The 21,269-nt window shown below is 37.6% G+C and overlaps 1 protein-coding gene across 1 annotated transcript in view; it reads left to right on the top strand.

Annotated features, from left to right (window-relative positions):
• Positions 1 to 21,269, top strand: part of DMD (dystrophin) — a 1,498,644-nt gene that overhangs the window by 308,780 nt on the left and 1,168,595 nt on the right. Inside the window, exons 17-24 of the mRNA XM_077807212.1 lie at positions 816 to 961; positions 1,912 to 2,124; positions 5,894 to 6,007; positions 8,112 to 8,267; positions 13,208 to 13,378; positions 15,918 to 16,100; positions 17,291 to 17,425; positions 18,498 to 18,647. Of these exons, the coding sequence (XP_077663338.1) occupies positions 816 to 961; positions 1,912 to 2,124; positions 5,894 to 6,007; positions 8,112 to 8,267; positions 13,208 to 13,378; positions 15,918 to 16,100; positions 17,291 to 17,425; positions 18,498 to 18,647 (1,268 nt within the window). The remainder of the gene's footprint in view (positions 1 to 815; positions 962 to 1,911; positions 2,125 to 5,893; positions 6,008 to 8,111; positions 8,268 to 13,207; positions 13,379 to 15,917; positions 16,101 to 17,290; positions 17,426 to 18,497; positions 18,648 to 21,269) is intronic.

Raw genomic sequence — 21,269 nt, 5'->3', positions numbered from 1 at the left:
AAGACATGCACACTGTAGATATAATAGAGGTACAATAGTTTTGTGGCATTTTTAGTTTAATATGGTGTGGCAGAAATTGAAAAATATTTTATTTTCAAGTGGCCATTAAATCTGTGTGTGGTTTTTCAGTGACTGCAGTGCAAGCTATGGTGGAGGCAGAAGGGAGCAACTCTACTTATGAGATGCTCGTGTCTATGCCAGATGTTGTCTATTTAAGACCTCTGTAATGTCAGTTTAATGGGCACAGTCCAATAAAATTCAGCTTGAATTTCTCTTTTATGCTAATGTTATAAGTTTTTAACAGCTGTCCTAAGTAGAACATTTTACCTTAACAGATATGCTAGACACACTAACATGAGCCATAAAACGGTGATGCCACTTCCTACAGCAGTTCTAAAAGCAGAACTGAGGTCCAAACAAGAGAAGATACAGTGGTCGGTCTGTCTGGTATCAAAAATAGCAGTGTTTAGATATATTGTGCTGTAACTACCAGTACCATCCCACTCTGAAACTAAAGAGCCAAAACACATTAAGTAAAAAAACAACAACAAAACCCAGCAGTAAATAATAAATGTAAGGATGAATGCGTAAATTATTCAAAGCATTTTGTCCTCCTGTACTTCTTTGGGTACATTTTTGAAAAGATCTAGTGGTGAAATTCTGGGCCCATTGAAGTCAGTTGCAAAACTGCAACTTCAAGAGGGCCAAGATTTTACCTAGGACTTCTCAATATCCTGACAATCACATACAGTTCAGTTAAGAGAGAATGAAACATTTTAAATTTCTTCTCCTTTTTCTCTCTGCATTTGGTTTAGATTTTGACAGTTTGCCTCCTGCACACTATAAGGAGACAATGAACACTATCCTTTTGTGGATCCAGCAGTCAGAAAACAAACTCTCCATACCTCAGGTTATTGTCACTGAATATGAGATCATGGAGCAGAGACTCAGGGAGCTAAAGGTAAGTGTATGGACTGTGGAAAAGTCTTCTGATTGAAAAACACAAGAGGAAGGAACTTCTGCTGGCTTAAACCATCATAACTCCATTGAAGCCAATGGAGGTATGAGTGTTTACAGCAGCTGAGGATTTAGCCCAACAGCTATGGTTGGGGGGAGGGGCTACTTACTGATCTCAAAAAGGATTCTGAATGTTATTGAAAAAGTACCAGGGTTGGTATTTGCCAGTTGAAACAAATACTTAAGGTACTGAACACCTTAGGGGAATAGCTTTTGCATTTTCCCATAGAAACAAAATGTTCTCAGAGATATTTACAGCACTTAAGCAGGCATTCAGCTCATTGTAATGAATGTTTTCATGTATGCATTAGAAACTAGTATTATGAAAAATACAGAACATTTACTTCTCTCCATCCCAATCTGCAACTCCAAGCAGAGACAGATGTGGGATGAGCTTTGCCAGTGGGCATAAAGCTTCTCTGCATGTGGACTTTTAGTATTATTTTATTATCCGATGGCTAAAGAGCATTTTACTGGATGCAACTGGCAGTGAAAATATAGAAATGTAAAGCAGAAAATATCTGTTCTCCATGCTGATCAATATATTGATCAATGTACTGATCAATCCTTGATTCTGAAGATAAGTGTATAGTAATCATTGGGGACATAATACGTTATTTAATGGAGTATACAATGTCTCAATGAATTTAATTATGCAAGTATTTATACCGTTAAAATTAGGAATTGAATGTATTTCTAATCAGCTGTTTTCTGAATAAGATTAAAATTTTACTTAGGTCATGGTAAAGTGTCTAATTCTTTTCTTTGAACAATTCTTCTAATAATTTCAGTCATTTGCTCAATAATATTTGACTACTTCTGGGGGGAAAAGTGTTCAAAATAGCTCAGTATGTTCCAAGTGAATGAATATAATGTTAATTTTTCATATCACAGGCTTTGCAAAGCTCTCTACAGGAGCAACAAAATGGTCTAAACTATCTCAGCACAACTGTGGAAGAGATGTCCAGGAAAGCCCCTGCAGAGGTCAGCCAGAAATATCGATTTGAAATTGAGGGGATCGTTAGTTGCTGGAAGAAGTTATCAGCTCAGCTGGTAGACTGTTGCCAAAAACTTGAGGACCTGATGACTAAGCTCCAGCAGTTTCAGGTTAGTAGGGGTTCTCTCTCTCTCTCTCTCACACACACACCCATCTTCTGGTGTCCTGTGACATTAAATGTTTATATATGCATGCATTTTTATATATTTCTGTAAAAGTTAATTCTTGAAATAAAACAAGATAGAAGGGAGGAGTCTCAGGTCAATCCATGTGTGAGATTCTTGTATTGCACTGGATATTTGAATCAGAATAAAGGAAATTTAAAAATTCTAAACCTTTGGCAGGTACTAAGGTGTTGATTGACTGATGCAATGATGATCCATTTGATAGATTATTGTAAGAGTGAAATCCTCACCCCACTGAAATCAATGGAAGCTTTGGTATTGACTTCAATGAGTCCAGAATTTCACCCAGAATTCTTACCTTTTGCCAGTTTTTGCTTGTGTCAAAACCAATGACAAAACTCCTATTGATTTCAGCGAGAATAAAGTCAGCGCCCCAACGCTGTAATCCTTCAAACACTTTTCCATGCAACTCTAACCTTCTTGATTTCAATGGATTACTTTCATCATCATTGTTATCACTGTTACTTCTATTGTGGTAACAACTACTACAGGTCACTAATCAAGGATCAGGACCCCAGTGTACTAGGCACATAGGTAAAACTATTTATATACAAATTTGCAGGAGTAGAGCCCTAGATTGTTTTCCTCATGGCAGAGATTTTATGTAGACATTCGTTGGCAAGTCATCTGATGCACTGTTGGTGCTCACCAAATCAACAACAAGACCGGGGAAACCTGGACCTACAAATATTATAATATGTCATTCATGTCTCAATTTTGAATATATTTCTGTTCCGTTTGTATATAATCCTAAAGCACAATTTTCAAACTGATTCTGATTAATCAGGCACCAAAATTCCGAAAATATTCTGCAGGAAGTATCTTTACATTTTATTCTACCCTCCTTCCATGTAAACGATCACTTGCATACTCATAAAAGACAAGGGAATTAAAGTAACCCTGAAGACTTTTTCAAGGCTGACCAGCACAATGTGAGTTGTTACATACAGTGCTCAATTTACAATGTATGAATATTTCAGTCCCTGTCCTTGGTTTGTTTCAAGTAGAATTTGATTGTTGCTTTTGTGTTATGGAATATAACAAAATAGGATTTTTTTGAGTGAGTTCAGACTACTGTTTCCTATTTAATCCAGTATAGTCATCTGGTCAGGAATAAATGTTCTGTTAGCAGGGTCATGGTTGGTCTTGTATCCCTGTTTCTGCAAAGAAAAACCCAGTAGCAAAATAACAAAGCATTCATTCATCTGATTCTGTTTGACCATAGGGGAGAGTTGACCATAAAAAAATATCATCATAAATAGGTAATCAACAACATAGCAATTTAAGAACTAATCTTCTCCAGAAGACCCCAACAATCCTAAATTTGGTTTAATCGGAAGCACTTTGAGTCTGAAAATAATAAAGTTGGCTGTCATAGCAAGACTTTGGTTTGTGTTCATTGCTAATATAATGAAATATTGGGAAGTACGCAGTTTAAGGTACTATCCTTTCCTTAAGAAATTTAAATTGGCTTTTTATTCATAACCGCTGGCTTTCCGTGTAGAAGTTTAGGAAGATACCATTGCCTTTTTCAAAAATACAGACCTCGGTGTCTTAAATAGCATTACATCTCTCAGTAAAACACTTAGTTTTGACAATATAATGTGCACTATTTCTGAGCGCATAATGGCTACTGCTATGTTAGCCTTCACCGTATTACTAGGATCACTACGCAACAAGTGTATGATTCATATAAAACTGATTGCTTGTATATCCCTCTAGTATACTTTGAGTGTTTAGTTAGTTTAGGTGGCTTCTTGGCTATTGCTTCCTAATGGAGTGTATCGTAGAGGTATATGTTCAAATCACTACTGATAGCAGATAAAATACATATTCATTTCAGAATGTGATCCATTTATTTGATCTTCACAGTTTTTGAAGAGTAATATCTGTATCCTTAGTTAACAAAAGGAAATCTTCAAATTGGTATTTTTCTCTTTAGTGAAAAATGTTTATACATGCATGTTAAAATACTGAAATCTCATAATAAAATATGATTCTGGATTACTTTTACTCCCTGACAACAAAAGTCCAGAAGAAATCACTTTATTCGCTCTTTTGGTAATTTTGGTATTCATTGCTTTTATATCATTCATTTTTATTGATTCAATTGATTTTGCAAAGTAGCCTGGTGCTATAAAAATGAGCTGGAGCATTTTCTTCATGGGTTATCCGATATGTATATTTGAGTGTGATTTGAACAAATTTGGGGCACAATATTATTTAAATGAGAACTGTCTGCTTAAAAATATAATAATTAATTATTCTGTATAATGCTGAATGTGTATTTTACAGATGTTGATAAAGCAATACTATGAAGAAAAAAGTGATACTATTTGAGTGTTAATTCAGCAGCTCATCATTTGTATAACTTGATGATGCTCCTCCTTAGCTGACACATTAGCCTTTAATAAAGGGATAACATAAGCTTCTTCCTGACCCCCAAAGGCTAAGCATTGCAGCACTTTAACCTCTCCATGGTTAAAGAAGGCTGGATGTGGCTCTCTTCAGAGCTCATCAGCACTGATTCAAGTATTTGTTGAAGGGAGTCAAAAAAATAATTGCATTCTGAGAGCTCAGAGCTGGACTTGAATTCTCCGTGTGATGCTGCCATAGGGTTGCTAGGCCAGCCCCCTTGTGGGGTTTTTTGATAGAATTTTATATTCAGCTGTTTTCCTAGTTGCTAGTGTTGATTAAAGAATGTGGTCTTAGAATTAGGGTTCAAATGTGGCCTAGTGGTTGGATCAGGGGATTGGGAATCAGGATTCCTAGACTCTATTCCTAGCTCTGGAACTGATTCATTGTGTGACATTCAGAAACCCACTTTGAGTGTGTCTACACTGAAGCTAGGAGTGTGCCTCCCTTTGCAAGTAGTCAGACACATGTTAACTCTGCTTGAACTAGCATGCTAAAAATAGTAATGTTACCGGGGTAGCATAGATGGTGGGTTGGAATAGCTGCCTAAGTATGTACCCAGGGGATCTGGGCCAGTTTGTACTCAGGTGGGTTGCCCAAACTGCCACCCATACTACTCCGGCTACACTACTTTTTTTAGTGACCTAGCTTGAGCAGAGCTAGTGCATGTCTGTCTACTCATTCTGGGAAGCATGCTTCCAGATGCAGTGGAGACCTGCTCTGTATCGATCTCCGCTGCAGTTAACCTTGGAGTAAACATAGTACTCCATCTGTATTTTTCAAAGGACAGTTTTTCTACATTGTGGCCTCTCAGTTAGTGAAATAAGATGGTCTTTTTTTTTCAGTTATTGTGTTTAAGAAAACTTAAAGTGATGGTGAACCGCAATTAAAGGACAATTTTAAATAGTTGGAGACCTTTAGAAGTGGTGATATATAAGTGGAAGGTGGTATTCTCATTCTTCTTATTGCTGTTTTCAAAAGAGGATGAGGGAAAGGGTTTCTGTATTCTTACCATTAACAAATAAGAGAAACAAAATCCAACCTGTTTATTCCTGAAAACAAGAAATGCTAAGACTAAAATGATCAAAATGCAGGCCAAATGGTGAAAGGCAACCCCCGGCCCCAATGTATTTGCTTGTTTGCATTGTTCAAAGTGCTGTGACCTCTTCCTAATTTTAGAATTATTTTGTGCTGAAGTTTAGTGATAGTGTCATGACGAATTCTATTATCATCAGTCAGTGCTTGTAGCATACCATAGATTGTTGTTTTTAACTAACAGAATGACACTAAAACCCTGAAGAAATGGATGGCTGAAGTGGATGCTTTTCTGAAGGAAGAGTGGCCTGCCCTCGGTGACTCAGAAGCGCTGGAAAAACAGCTTGAACAGTGTACAGTAAGTAGTCCTTGTGTACTGGATTTTTTGTGTGTAGGTGGCTGGGTGAGTGTTTAGAAGAAGAATCAACCCAAACTTTGCCTACCTAGAAATACATTTAAAACTGAATCGCTATTGATTTTGTTTATGCAATGTATATGAAACTGAATGTCCTGGCTTTGAAGGAAATACTGAAAAAAAAGAGGAAGTTGAATGTACAAAGGGAGTAACATGGATGCTGTAATACTGTATCCTTGTGGTATGTCCAGGCTGGACAAAACCAGAAAGTTTGAAACATTGTGAGCGCCTTGGAGTTCCCTTCTTAAGTATTTGAAAAAGTACCTGGCACTTGAATGAGTGCTACTATAAATAAAATAAATAATAATCATAATACGGTGAGAGCATACGTTGCCCCAAGATATCATTTACTTTTTTTTCTTGTTGCCATTTTGTGGTAGTTTCTCATTTCATGGAAGCAGGAGACACAAAGTTGAGAGCCAGATTTGTATCTCTTAGACTGCTGTAAATTCAATGTAATTCCACTGGAGTCTAGGGGCCTAAATTTGTAGCAAGTGTATAAAAATAACTCCTTCGGAAGTCAAACACTTCACTAAAAAGCTGAAATTCTCATCATTGTCCAAACTTTTCTTCTCCTCACCATATCCATCATGTGAGAAGCTTTGCTGTCCTCCATGGCATTCTTAGTGATCTTTGATTAAATATTCAGACTCAGACCAAATCTTGTCACTTCTCACTTTATAACATTTCTGCAATCTGTTCCTTCCTCTTCTATTTCTGTTCTTCACTCCCACTTCAAAAGCCTTCATTCATATGATGATCCCTTCTCAAGTCTCTCTTCTTTAAGCTATCCAATATTTAGCAGCTGAAATTACCTTTTTCTTCTTCCGTTATGACTGTGTCTGTCCCCCCCCCCCCCCAGTCTCTTTTCTGGCTTTTTGTCTCTTTCTGCATAAAGTTCAGTCTGCTCATTCTGGCATTTAAGTTTCTGCTGAGTCTCCTGCCATGCTCAACTCACTACCTTTGCTATTCTAACCTTTTCTCTTTCTTTCTACTGTTGCCTTCATGCCTGTTTTCATACTGCTCCCTTCACTTGGCTCATTGCCCTTCTTAAAAAGACAAAACATCCTTGTTTTCTTTCTTCAAAGGCCTCCTCAAAACCTATTTCCTTTGCCTTATTGTCACTATTGACTTTCTTTCCTATGCAGTCTATTCCTCACTTATCCTACCAGATCCCATGATTGAAAATAATCAGTATATGATTTGATTCCTCTACATGACTCCGTTTTTATTTGCTTTAAACATAATCCTTTCTTTCACTTTACTTTTGTTGTACTTTATGCTTTGTTCAATTTAGTATGTACAGTTTTGGGAGAAGAAACCTTAGTCCCACTTCTCTATTGAGACTCGGCTCTGCTTCATGAAGAAACAGATAGGGATGGAAAAAGTAACTTTATGCCATTTTATGGTATGCCACTACAAATCCTATCAAGTGATAATATAAAACTTCCATTGATTTCAGTGAAATCTGAATTAGAGCTGGTTAGAGGCTGAGCTGGTCTCTTGTGCAAATTACAACAGCCTTGGGCTGATCTAATTTGCATCCAAATAACTATACCCCCATGGGCAGATCCAGCAGCTGGGAATTGCCAGAGTATCACTCAAGCCTCCCCACGAGGATGTAAGATGGGTAGCATACAGCCACCCACAGAGGGATAATTCCTGTGATAGTCAAGGAAGATGGCTTTACAAACCATTTATAGCACCAGAGTGATGCAAAAACACTGAATAATACTGAAGAATTGAGCCCCATGCCTCTTAAACATTATGCCATATTATAATTCTGTATAAATGTTATTAATTCTGTTTTATCTTGCATAGAAAAGCTAATCCTATAAACTCATTTTAAGACTGTTCTTCCCTCTACTCTGTATTTTGCATAATATTCTCTATTAATTGTGGTCATTTCAACAGGGATCTGGACCAAACACACACATAGTAGCAGAATATTTTATGCGCTTACTTTATTGGACAGTTTTATAGAAATGGCATATCTGTAACAGTATCTGCATGTGTTGTTTTCATAAACCTTCTACTATTCCTTTAGGCCTTAGTAAATGATATCCAGACAATCCAGCCCAGTTTGAACAGTATTAATGAGGTTGGGAAGAAAATGAAGAATGAGGCAGAGCCCAAATTTGCTTCCAGAATACAGACAGAACTAAAAGAACTCAATGCTCAGTGGGAACACATTTGCCAACAGGTACTGACTCTCTTGCTGTGACTGGTTCTCTTTTAATTAACTTTCAGATTTCTCATTGACATATTTCCTCCCCCTCTATGCATAGCCAGTCAATGTGAGACAGAATCTAGACATTTTTGCTCATTAACCTTCCATTATACAAAGTTTATCTAGCATGTAGAAATATGTGCAAAGCAAATATCTTAAACTATGCAATTTAGTCTAGCTGTACATCTTATTGCTGATGTAAAATTAGCTCTTTATGATATACACTTATTTTGAAAAAAGATTTCCATCTGCCAACATCTAAACTTCTGCACTGGGTAGTTTTTATTAAAAACTTTCTTTTTTTTCTTCTGATATTTTATTATACTGACTAGTAATTCTCAAGATCAAGTCCTTCTAGTATTCAGAGTTCAGTAACTTAGAATTATAACTACCCATACATTTAAATTAGTGTCACAAGTGCCCACAAATGTAAAGGACAGGTGGTATGCAGTATTGACCTGAAAGGATAAGTGTTTTATTTTTACAGTGTTGATGGTGAACCAGTGATATTTACCCATAAAGAAAACACATTAAACAGCTAGCAGTGGTCAGTGTAAAGTTACCACTTTGTATAATATGACTGCTAATGGCATTACATAGTAGAGATAATCCTTTACAGTGTTTAGTATTGTATAATAGGTATTCTTCTAATGTTTCACTTGTTTTATCTTTAGTCCTGTTAAATCTGGGTTATTTTAAGCTTTTTTTGTTTGTGTGCTCTATCAAACAAGTCCCCATGTTTACATATTAAAACTGTTGACCTCAAGAGGGTCTGAAGTTTTCTAAAACTTTCTTAAAACACAGAAATACAATGATTGTTTTGTACTTTTTTGTTTATCTTAACATTGGCAATTTTTAAAAAGGGATCTCTATATTTAGTTCATTATAAATCATTCTATTTGGATTGACCAATCCGGATCCATTCCCGCAAACTGAAAAAAGCACGCTTTCTTTACTTTGGAATGTCTTATATAAAGAAAACTAAAGAAAAATATTAAAGATGATCCATTCTTCCTTACAGAAATTTAATGAATCCACTTTAGCATCTCTTGACAGATCAAGAGCATTGCTTTCTTCTTACTTACAGTGGCAGAACTGGTTTCAGAGTAGCAGCCTTGTTAGACTGTATTCGCAAAAAGAAAAGGGGTACTTGTGGCACCTTAGAGACTAACAAATTTATTTGAGCATAAGCTTTCGTGAGCTATAGCTCACTTCATTGGATATATGTAGTGGAAAATACAGTGGGGAGATTTATATACATAGAGAACATAGAGGTATTGGCACCCTGACAGCAGGATTGTCTGGCTATGTAGATTCCCTCTTCAGGTCCTACGCTACCAGCACTCCCAGCTATCTTTGGGACACCACTGATTTCCTGAGGAAACTACAATCCATCGGTGATCTTCCTGAAAACACCATCCTGGCCACTATGGATGTAGAAGCCCTCTACACCAACAGTCCACACAAAGATGGACTACAAGCCATCAGGAACAGTATCCGTGATAATGTCACGGCAAACCTGGTGGCTGAACTTTGTGACTTTGTCCTCACCCATAACTATTTCACATTTGGGGACAATGTATACCTTCAAATCAGCGGCACTGCTATGGGTACCCGCATGGCCCCACAGTATGCCAACATTTTTATGGCTGACTTAGAACAATGCTTCCTCAGCTCTCGTCCCCTAATGCCCCTACTCTACTTGTGCTGCATTGATGACATCTTCATCATCTGGATCCATGGAAAAGAAGCCCTTGAGGAATTCCACTATGATTTCAACAATTTCCATCCCGCCATCAATCTCAGCCTGGACCAGTCCACACAAGAGGTCCACTTCCTGGACATTACGGTGCTAATAAGTGATGGTCACATAAACACCACCCTATACCAGAAACCTACTGACTGCTATTCCTACCTACATGCCTCCAGCTTTCACCCAGACCACACCACACGATCCATTGTCTACAACAAAGCTCTACGATACAACTGCATTTGCCCCAACCCCTCAGACAGAAACAAACACCTACAACATCTCTATCAAGCATTCTTACAACTACAATACCCACCTGCTGCTGAAGTGAAGAAACAGATTGACAGAGCCAGAAGAGTACCCAGAAGTCACCTGCTACAGGACAGGCCCAACAAAGAAAATAACAGAACACCACTAGCCATCACCTTCAGCCCTCAACTAAAACCTCTCCAACGCATCATCAAAGATCTACAACCTATCCTGAAGGACGACCCATCACTCTCACAGATCTTGGAAGACAGGCCAGTCCTTGCTTACAGACAGCCCCCCAACCTGAAGCAAGTACTCACCAGCAACCACACAACAGAACCGCTAACCCAGGAACCTATCCTTGCAACAAAGCCCGTTGCCAACTGTGTCCACATATCTATTCAGGGGACACCATCACAGGGCCTAATAACATCAGCCACACTATCAGAGGCTCGTTCACCTGCACATCTACCAATGTGATGTGTGCCAGCAATGCCCCTCTGCCATGTACATTGGTCAAACTGAACAGTCTCTACATAATAGAATAAATGGACACAAATCAGACGTCAAGATTTATAACAATCAAAAACCAGTCAGAGAACACTTCAATCTCTCTGGTCACTCTATTACAGACCTAAAAGTGGCAATACTTCAACAAAAAAACTTCAAAAACAGACTCCAACAAGAGACTGCTGAATTGGAATTCATTTGCAAACTGGATACAATTAACTTAGGCTTGAATACAGACTGGGAGTGGATGTGTCATTACACAAAGTAAAACTATTTCCCCATGTTTATCTCTCTCTCCATATGTTCCCCCCTGTTCCTCAGATGTTCTTGTCAACTGCTGGAAAAGGCCCACCTTGATTATCATTAGAAAAGGTTTTTTTCCTCCCCGCTCTCCTGCTGGTAATAGCTCACCTTAAGTGATCACTCTGGTTACAGTGATTACCATACATGGTAACACCCATTGTTTCATATTCTCTGTGTATATAAATCTCCCCACTGTGTTTTCCACTGAATGCATCTGATGAAGTGAGCTGTAGCTCACGAAAGCTTATGCTCGAATAAATTTGTTAGTCTCTAAGGTGCCACAAGTACTCCTTTTCTAATGGCAGAACTGTTCAGCTTTACAGAGCGCACGCTCTGGTAACGTGCCCTGAGCACCACCCTGAGATATTTTTGACCTGCCAAGAAACGCAAAAGTTTGTCCATGGATCGATCTCTCTCCCTCTCTCTCTCTCTCTCTCTCTCTCTCAAATTGCTTTTATATATATTAAAAAAAAAAAAGAATTTGAAAAATAATGTGACTATAGTTAGTAACCAGCCCAAGATTGTTTTTCAGTGTTATGCATTCTGAATGGGGACTGAAAACTCTACAGATTTCCATACATACACTTTTAACTGTAGTTTAAATTAACACAAACCAAAATACCTTAGGTTTTAAAATTAGATTCTGGCCAAGTATTACCACTTGTCATACTTCACTTACCCATGCTGCTGAGAGTGAACCATGCAATGCCTTTCCATCACCTCTGTCACTGGGCACTTCTTGCCTTTTATGCTGAGAATGAAACAAAAAAAATTGTCTGGTGAATTTGATGTCTCTGCCATAAAAAACAAACCTTCAACTTGATGAACTGAATGTCCATGTTCTACTTACTCTTAGCCATATTTAACCAAGAAAGTAAGGTATGTTACGCAACAGATTTAAACTTGAGGTATATTTCACTAAACATTCTGTTGACAAACTGTACTACCATCATGCTCTACAGAAGGAGTCCAGTTCAAAGAACTCAGTGCTTACCCTTGCAAAATATAACTCCATTCAGAGGTTTAGAGAAAGAGCTATTTAAAATGAACAGTTTAAAGCTTTCCATTGCATGGATAAATATCTGAGACAGATTAACAAAATAATACTTTGCCCTCTCTGTTTAGAGATTTTTCAGCAGAAAATCTTTACAAAAGCAGGAATGTATGTTTATCCCCATTTTATAGAGGGAGAAATTGAGGCATGGATTTTGTAAGTGGCTTTGCTGTTGCAGAATAGTTTAATTACATCTGTTGGGTTAACAAGTTACTGTTGTTTTAGTATGCTTCTTTGAAGTTTGGAAAGCACTTACTTGGCCCAGTTCCACAGTCCTTTCTCAAAGAGGTCCCTTTCACTAACCTGCCTTGGAGCTTTTAGTTGTTTGTTTTTATTGTGCAATATTGATGCATGTAGAACTTGTTTTAAAGATCTGCTTTCTTTAATATCTCATGTACTGCTTGCTTACAGAAATTCCAGTTAAAATTCTGCAGGGGGGAAAAAGCCTCTAAATTCTTGATGATAAAACTTGTGGATGATTGGGGGTTTTTATTTTATTTTTTATGGCTTGCATGATATTCTATCAACTATGCTGATGATGATCAAAGTATACATTGCCAATGGGCATTCTTAACATAGTAACTTCAATGATAGCTATTAAATACATACAAGAAGTGCGTATAAAAAGCATTTCAAACTGCAGGCATTTTTTTTTAAAAATGTGAGGAAAATCAGCTAAGATTACCACATATGCATGCAGTGTGACCTACACCTTTGTAGATAAGGGAGAATTGCCAGAGGGCAATCATGTACTCTTTTATAAATCTTATGTGGCCACTTGAAATGTTATCTGTTCTGGGTCTGCTGCTAAACAAGATGCAACTTTGTGTGTTATCTGTTACGGGGCTGCTGCTAAACAAGATGCAACTTTGTGTGCCTTGTGACTCAAAATAGATACTTGCTAGGCTTCATCTTTTTTTAAAAAAATCAATATTTATTTGATTCAGTGTTAGCATCTGTAGTTTTTACTTTTTACAATGATGATGACCTTTATTTTTGTGCAGTAGAATCTTATATCAAATACCATTTCATGCTTCTTTCTTAAAGGCCTGTGCTAAGAAGGCAGCACTAAAAGGTGGTTTGGATAAGACTGTTAGTCTTCGAAAGGATTTGTCAGAGATGCATGAATGGATAACACAAGCTGAAGAAGAATACCTGGAGAGGGATTTTGAGTATAAAACACCAGATGAATTACAGAAAGCGGTTGAGGAACTGAAGGTAAAAGGCAGACTGAATTGTTTAATTTATGTCTGAAGCTCTTTTTTGAAGCCATCGCTGCACACAATCTGTTTGCTCATTTAAAAGAGTTGCTTTTTATATCTAGTTTGAAAATCTGAAATTTGAAGTGAAAGGTGGCTTAAAGTAATTTGTTTCAATTTAGAGTCTGTTGAAAGATATTTAAATCTTCACAGTACTCTGTTGCTACAGGGTTTGGGTATGTTTGTTTTTTTCCCATTGCTTTATTGGATTTCAGATTCTTTGCAGTCTGAGCATTAATTTAATTAAGCAATAATTTCCGAAGAATCAGTTGTTAGCAGTAGTTAACCACTAGATAATTACTTGATAAATCAAGGTGAAATTGGTTTGATTGTTTAACTATTACATTAAATAGAGAGAGACTATCATTTAGGAATTGAATGCAGGTGTTGTGCATTTATGATTTATTAGTGTATACTCTAGATCAACTGCAAGACATGGGCTTGATGCAGAAATTTATGGTGTGGGTTATGCAAGAGATAATCATAATGGTCTCTCTGGCCTTAAAAAAAATCTCTTTGTTATGCAGAGGGTTTTATGGAAGTTTCGAAGCATGTACCCCTGCAGCAGAAGAGTTTTTCTTTACCAGCTGATCGAAAAGAAACCATGTAAATTCCTAAAGAAATCAAAATGGGACAACAGTGGTTTGCCGTGAATGAAATGTAACCCAATATTAAAAGTCAGCATATGCTATTGGAGCATAATTAATGTGTGGAAATATCTATATTACAATAGTTCATGGCACTTTAACGATATACTATCCATTGAAACAGGTGTAGTAAGAAAAATTATGTAAAATTTCCTAATGGGTCAGTTTCCCAGTGAAATGAAGACACAGTTTTTGGCCTAGCATAATACTTCATACAAATATAAGAGAATAAAATACCATTACTGAAGTCTGCGCACACAAAACATGCAATTTTTGACTAGATATAAACAGACTTGAATAATTGCCATTCCCTCCCTGACTTTGATCATATCGTGAATACAAATTCTAACGAACAAGACTTGTACTTACCCTGACAGTACTTCTACATTACTGGGCAAAAAGATATTCCCCAGCCTAACATGGCTCAAAGGAGATATAGTCCCACCTGCCCTATCCATTGGCACATGGAGGGGGCCCAGAGCATTGGGGGAAGCATCCAAAACCTCCTGAAAGGATGTTGTAGGAGATACGTTCTTCCTTTTGTGCAGAGACGCTCCAGGAGGAGTTCCTCTTGAACCTCCCACTGAGGTGGTGCAGATCTATACTACTCCAATGGGGTACAACTGAGCCCATAGGTCCCAGTCCTGAAAAGAATTATGTGGGTGTTTAGCTTTGAACATGTGAGTAGTTTCAAGACTCCACTGAGACTTATCACACGCTTACTGTTAAGCACATGCTTAAGTCTTTGCAGGATCAGTACCTCAATCTGGAGACATTTTGGGGCAGGGAACTGTTGTCTTACATATCTGTAAAGGATCCAGCACATTAATGGTACAATGTAAATAAACATTACCTTTGTATTTTTAGCAATGGCACAGTAATGTCTAAAAGTACCAGTCACAATCAGGACCCTGTTCTGCTGGGTGTTTTATAAGCCCCTAAGGAGAGACCTTACCTGCACTAAGGAGCTTCAATCTAATGAAGGTCAACTCATAACTAATGAGCGTAACAAGCAGTAGGAGAGAAAGAGAGCACAGATGAGGGTAAAAGTAATTAGTTGTTGTGATTATGTAGGCTAACAATGAGAGCAGCCTGGTGGTTAAATGTGGTTTAATTATTTTTAAAATTTCCTATTAAACTGTGGTCCTCTGTGATTGCCTAACATTTACTTTTCTTTGACCTTTCTCACTGGGATCGCTGCTCACTTCTTACTGCATCTTCCTCCTAAACCAAGCCATGTTCACACCTCAAGCCTTCCATGCTTCGCTGTTACTCCAGGCAGTGCTATTGTGTGAGGGATTCTCTCCCTACCTCCTCAGCTGATTCTGGGGATGGATGGGACAATCCAAAGAATGCTCACGCTGAAGCTTAAATTTGAAAATCAGCTGTGACATCACTGGAGTCCGAGACAGAAAATTGATTTTTTTTTTAAAATCTCCCCAGCTGACTGTGCACTGTTAAAGATGGTTAATTGAATTTATTTGGCAGTAACACAAAATATGTTTCAATCTGTAATTCGAAGTATTGCGGCATTGATGCCTGAAGCATTTTCTCAGCAAGTATATTATTGAAATTTTGTTTTCTCACTGCTCCAAAAGATTCAGTAGTTCTATGTTGTGTAACACATTTATTTGTTGTTCACGATAAACTTGTATGTTGCCTCTAAAATGAAAACCAGATGAATACATTTTCATCGCACTATCAAAGATGATATCAGGATGGTTGGGAATTACACCCTGGATTCTTCTTTCTTTCAGCCTATGGAGAATCTTGATGCAGTTATTTGAACTCTGCTTTCTTCTCCACAACTCATGACCAAAGTCATGACCATCATTTACTTCTATTTTACAGAGAGCAAAAGAGGAGGCCACACAGAAAGAGGTGAAGGTGAAGCTACTCACAGACTCTGTGAATAATTTTATAGCAAGAGCTCCACCTGCAGCTCATGAGGCCTTAGAAAAGGAACTTGACATATTAACTACAAACTACCAGCGGCTCTGCAGCAGGCTAAATGGAAAGTGCAAAACTCTGGAGGTCAGCTGTTTTGTTGGTCTTTAATATTATAAATACTCAGATGGATTAGCAGAGGATAAACTCTTATCTTTGTCCCCATTGCTACTGTCATGCTAAATAAACTGTGCTCGTATTAAGTTGATGTAAACATAGTTAACCACGGAATCACAATAGTTATCCTGATGGAGCACAGTTATATATTCGGCAATGTCTGGCTAAACACAGTGGAGAGTAACCTACCACAGAGATTTTAAACTTGGAAAGGATAGTAAGGTTTATGGAGTTTTGGAATGTTTTACTTACAGTGCCTTTGTTTAGGTAGATAGCTGAAGATGATATTAAAATAGCAGATTTTTAAATTATCTGAGAATAACATAATTAAGATGGGATTTTATGTTTTAGCAGTCAGTTTTAAATTCTAGCATCTAGGCAATCCTCAACAATTGCATTCAATGTGGCTTAGAATCAAGTTGTGTCTAAAATATAGTTCAGTTGAAACTGATGAAAGTGTTGTTTCTCTGAAACATCATGTTGTTATTATTATTTGTTTTCAGTAAGGTATTTAAGAAAATTGCTAACCCATATAACTTTTTCTAGAATAAATCTTTAAATAAAATTTACATCTTAAAGGCTTAGAAGAAAATTGGAAACAAATATATATTGATTAAATAAAATATAGACATTTTCAAAATCAGAGTAACTGTGAGGATTCTATGAAAATCAACTTTTTTTTCACTAGACTCTCCTTACCTGCTACTGTGTTGGCTTTCTGTTGAAGGCACTAGGCACTTGAAAGCACTCCAGACGTGCATGAAACTCTCATAGATGCCAATAAACTCTGGACAAACTGTGCTTTGAATGTATTGATTGAAAAATGTCTGATTGACTTTGCTTTTATCTACAATGACGTGATCAGTTTGTTTTATAAAGAAGCGTGAAACTATTTAGGTACAAAATGGAAAACTTGTGATGAGCCCATTGATATCAATGCCGTTCTGTAAATGTGCAAAAATAATTCTGAGATCTGCTCGTTCAGGTTGGAGAAAGAATGTAGCATGTGGTATTATAGAGGGTATAGGATTCAACAGAGAACTTCGGAGGGAGACGACTCAGAGGGCAGACCTTATGTGGTGGGATTAATGCCAGGAAGAAGCAGCTATGATTTTTTTATAATTTTGATTTTCTATCTAAATGTACATTTTTTTCACCAGGAGGTATGGTCATGTTGGCGTGAGCTATTGTCCTACTTGGATGCAGAAGAGAAATGGTTGAATGAGATGGAGCTGAAACTCAGGGCAACTGAAAATATCCAAGGAGGTGCAGAAGAGATCTCAGAGGCATTAGATGTAAGTGCTGGCTTAACTGATATAAAATATCAAGGCACATAATGCATTATACCAACAACATTTTGAAAAACCTTCCATTACATATGAAAGAAACCATAAATCTGCATAACTATTTGGGAAGATACAGACTATTTGAAAATCACAGAGTGCTACTTGATTCAACAAATCATAATTTGATTTTAATATGTGTGCATGTTTTATGCTGATAACTACCATGTAAATGGAATAGAGTAATCCCATGTGAAAATACTGATTTCTCAGTATGTTGTTGAGGATAAAACATAGACTCTTAGAAATCCTGGCCCCACTGAAGTCAATGGCAAAACCATCAATGATTTTAGTGGGGTCTGTATTTTATCTATAGGGTCTGGTCCTTTCAGTCTTTATTCATTATGTATGAAGGCAATGGGCTAGCTATGAATTATGTTTTGGTTTGTCTACATTAGGATAAAAGCCCTGCCGCATAGCCATGGCTGGTCCAGGTCAGTTAACTTGAGCTCACGTGGTTTGGGCAGTGGGGCTAAAAAGTGCTGTGTAATCATTTGGGCTCAGGCTGGAGCCCTAGCTTTAGGACCCTCCACCCTCACGGGATCTACACAGCAATCTTTCAGCCTGGAGCCAAAGCTCCACAACTTCGAGTCAGCTGATCCGGCCAGCTGCAGGGAGGATGCTATGATTTTATTTATATAATTTTGATTTTCTATTTCAATAGACATTTTTTCACCAGGAGGTATGGGCATGTTGGCATGAGCTATTGTCCTACTTGGATGCAGAGAATAAGTCGGCATTATTCATGTTTAAATTTAAGCAACTTTAAGGTTAAGTACTTTGCTAGACTTGAGGCATTAGTTGCAAAAGCATGATTTAAGTAATGCATAGTGAAGAGTACTTTGTGGCATAAATATGAAATTGTTTGATACTTTGATCTGATGTCTGCACTTCAATGGTGTCTACAATGGAGGGTTTCTCTCTTACACGTGAATGAGAGATGAGTGCTCTTCAGACTTTTTCAGCTGGTCTGAGAAAAAGGAGAACAAATCATGATCTTTGTATTTTTTTTTTTTTTTTTTAGTCTTTGGAAAGCTTAATGCGACATCCAGAAGATAACCGCAATCAGATTCGGGAGCTGGCACAGACTTTAACTGATGGTGGAGTCTTGGATGAATTGATCACTGAGAAACTGGAGAAATTCAGTACTCAATGGGAGGAGCTGCAACAGGAGGTATGTATAATAAATCATCCCACTTTTTCATTCTTTTACCTTAAACAACTGTCACTCTAGCAGTTGACCTAATTTCCTAAAAATAAAATTAGCTTCCTAATTGCATAGGATATTTGAAAACAATAAGATATATCATTACTATGCTTCCTTGTATTGTTACCAAGCAGCACTTTACCTTAGAAACAAGGGAATTGCTTGGGTAGCCTTTACACTTCAAAATTCGTGTCCTCCCTTGAAAAATATCTGTGGTGAATTTAATATTCAAGAGCCCTATTCAGCACTTCTTACTCAGGCAAAACTCCCACTGGGAAGCCAACTGTTGTTTCAAAATTAAATGTCAAGTGTAATATTCTTTCACAAGTATATTTTCTGCCGAGCATGTCATAAAATGAGAAATCATGTCCATAAATAGCTTTGTAGGAAAACGTCAATAAAGCAAATATGTTTAACATGAGCAGTGTGAAATTTGGGCATCTGACACAGTTCATAATGATTCTTTTTGATGTGGAAGTTGTTCAATCTACTTTGACTGAGACTGAATAATTATTACTAATTCTTTGACAAAACCTACTAAATTCTTTATGCTTTTTACTGAGAAATCTGTTCAAAACTATAGAGTGAGAGAGAGAGTATGTTTTAAAATCCTGTTGGTAGAAAAAATAAAATAAAAATCTTGCTCTGGTGTTGTCAGGAAATAGTTTAAATATTATTTCCATTGACCAAAATAAGTTTCATTTTGGAACTTATGGAACATGTAGTTTAGTTTGAAGGAAAATGTATTTATGAAAGTGTGGGGTATGTTTGTAATGGTAGCAGTGAAATAAGCAAGTGGTTGAGAGAGGTTTTTTGAAATCAAGAAGTAAGGTGAAAATCTTGTGACACCTGCTACTGTGGTTTCTTTTCACTGTCTGACATGAGTAGAAATGTAGGATAGCTAGTAAAAAAAAAATTACATGTAGTCACAGCTCTGTGTCACTTTCCAATGCCATCCCAGAGTGCTTATTTATCATTCTCATTTTGAAAAATACCAGAGTTGTGTAAATGAAGACTAGAAATATTTCCGGAATAGAAGTAGTGGCCTGACTTTATTATCCAATTGGACCGTGGCTATTATAATGGGGACTAGATTGCACTGGTTACTTTGGTGCTCTGCGAAGGTAAAATCATGGGATTATAAAAACATATCTTTAATTGTTCTTTATTGAGTGGATCAACCTTACTTTAAAGTAAATGCAAAACTTTGTTGGTGTCGAGGGGGGGAATCAATGAAAAGAAGTTGAATATGTTGTACTAAGTGTGAGAGACAGTAAAAGAAAAACATGGGAAACTGCCTTTGCCATGAAAGGAAAATTAATTTTAACTTGCCAGTCTACAGTGTGCATCTGTGTTTTATTTGGGAGCTGAACTCTAAGGAGACTTGACTGATAGTAATTTGGGAGGTCATGTCAAATGACTTCAAGAAACTTGTAACATGAGGGTTTTACACATGTAGCCACTTGTGAGCCAGTGTGCTGATTCAACAGCACCCCCTTTGGTCAGACAGAGCATTGCACAGAGTTTACTTGATCTGGCAGGATGGTCCGTCAGCTCCTTTTGCCTGAGTCTGCATGGTAGTCCAATTCTGGGCTATGAAGTGGGTTAGTCTTGCTGAGGTGTGTGGGCTCTTCCCCTTATTCCTGTGGGATTTGGTACTGTCAGGATTTGGAAAACCCTTTAGTTTTTAAGCCTGAGGGATTGGTAGGGGAACCCAGGCTCCCCACTCCTTTTGGTTACAGATCAGGGCCCTTAAACCAGACAGGGGGAATCTGTCCTCAACAACTCCTCCTGGTGTACCCTGAGCTCCTTCCTACCTACCTTGGTTTCTGTCGGCTTCTCTAGCCTTTAGATCTGGTCATGCCTTCTCTGCTTGCTGGCCCGTGTTTCCATTTCCAGTCTGCTTGCTCCTCTGGCAGCAGCCCCGCCCCTATGCTTCTCAGATGTTTTATTCTCCCAGCTGCTGTAAGGCTGCCAATAAGCCTTGGCTGAAAGTTCCTGCATTAATCCCTTGGCTGCCCGGCCAGCCTGAGGTACATACACCCCATGCCATCGCTGTTGATATTAATTGGGATTATGCAGGAGTATTTAGCAGGATGGGGAATGAACCCCGAATATCTTATTAGATTCTTTCTCACCTCCAAGTGAGAGCTTGAATTCTGATTTGTAATGCATTTGCTCCATTGCTATAAAAGTGTGGGAGAGTAAGGGAAACTTCATTTACTCCACCTAGTTTTTAATGGAATGATCTGAAATAGACTAAGTTATTTTGCAAACAAGAAAACAGGAGAAAACCTCTTCACTAATAAATAAATATATTCTCTAATTTTTATCTTCTACTGTATCTGCTCTGATTGTATCATGGGCAGCCAAACAAACCTATTGCTGAGCTACAGAATCCACCTTTCAAGTCTCAAATCAACCTGTTATGCTGAACTTTGGAAATATTGCTCCTTGAGGGTTTTCTGACCTCTGTCATAACTGATCAGTAGAGGATGGGTAATCATTTCCTTTCTCAGACTTTTCATTTTGTTTAAATCCATTGATATTAGCACTGATGTGAAGCAGTTTTTTCTAATATAGTTTGGT

The sequence above is a fragment of the Eretmochelys imbricata genome, chromosome 1, assembly GCF_965152235.1.
Source record: "Eretmochelys imbricata isolate rEreImb1 chromosome 1, rEreImb1.hap1, whole genome shotgun sequence".
Taxonomy (NCBI): domain Eukaryota; kingdom Metazoa; phylum Chordata; order Testudines; family Cheloniidae; genus Eretmochelys; species Eretmochelys imbricata.
This window is presented reverse-complemented; position numbering and strand designations above follow the sequence as displayed.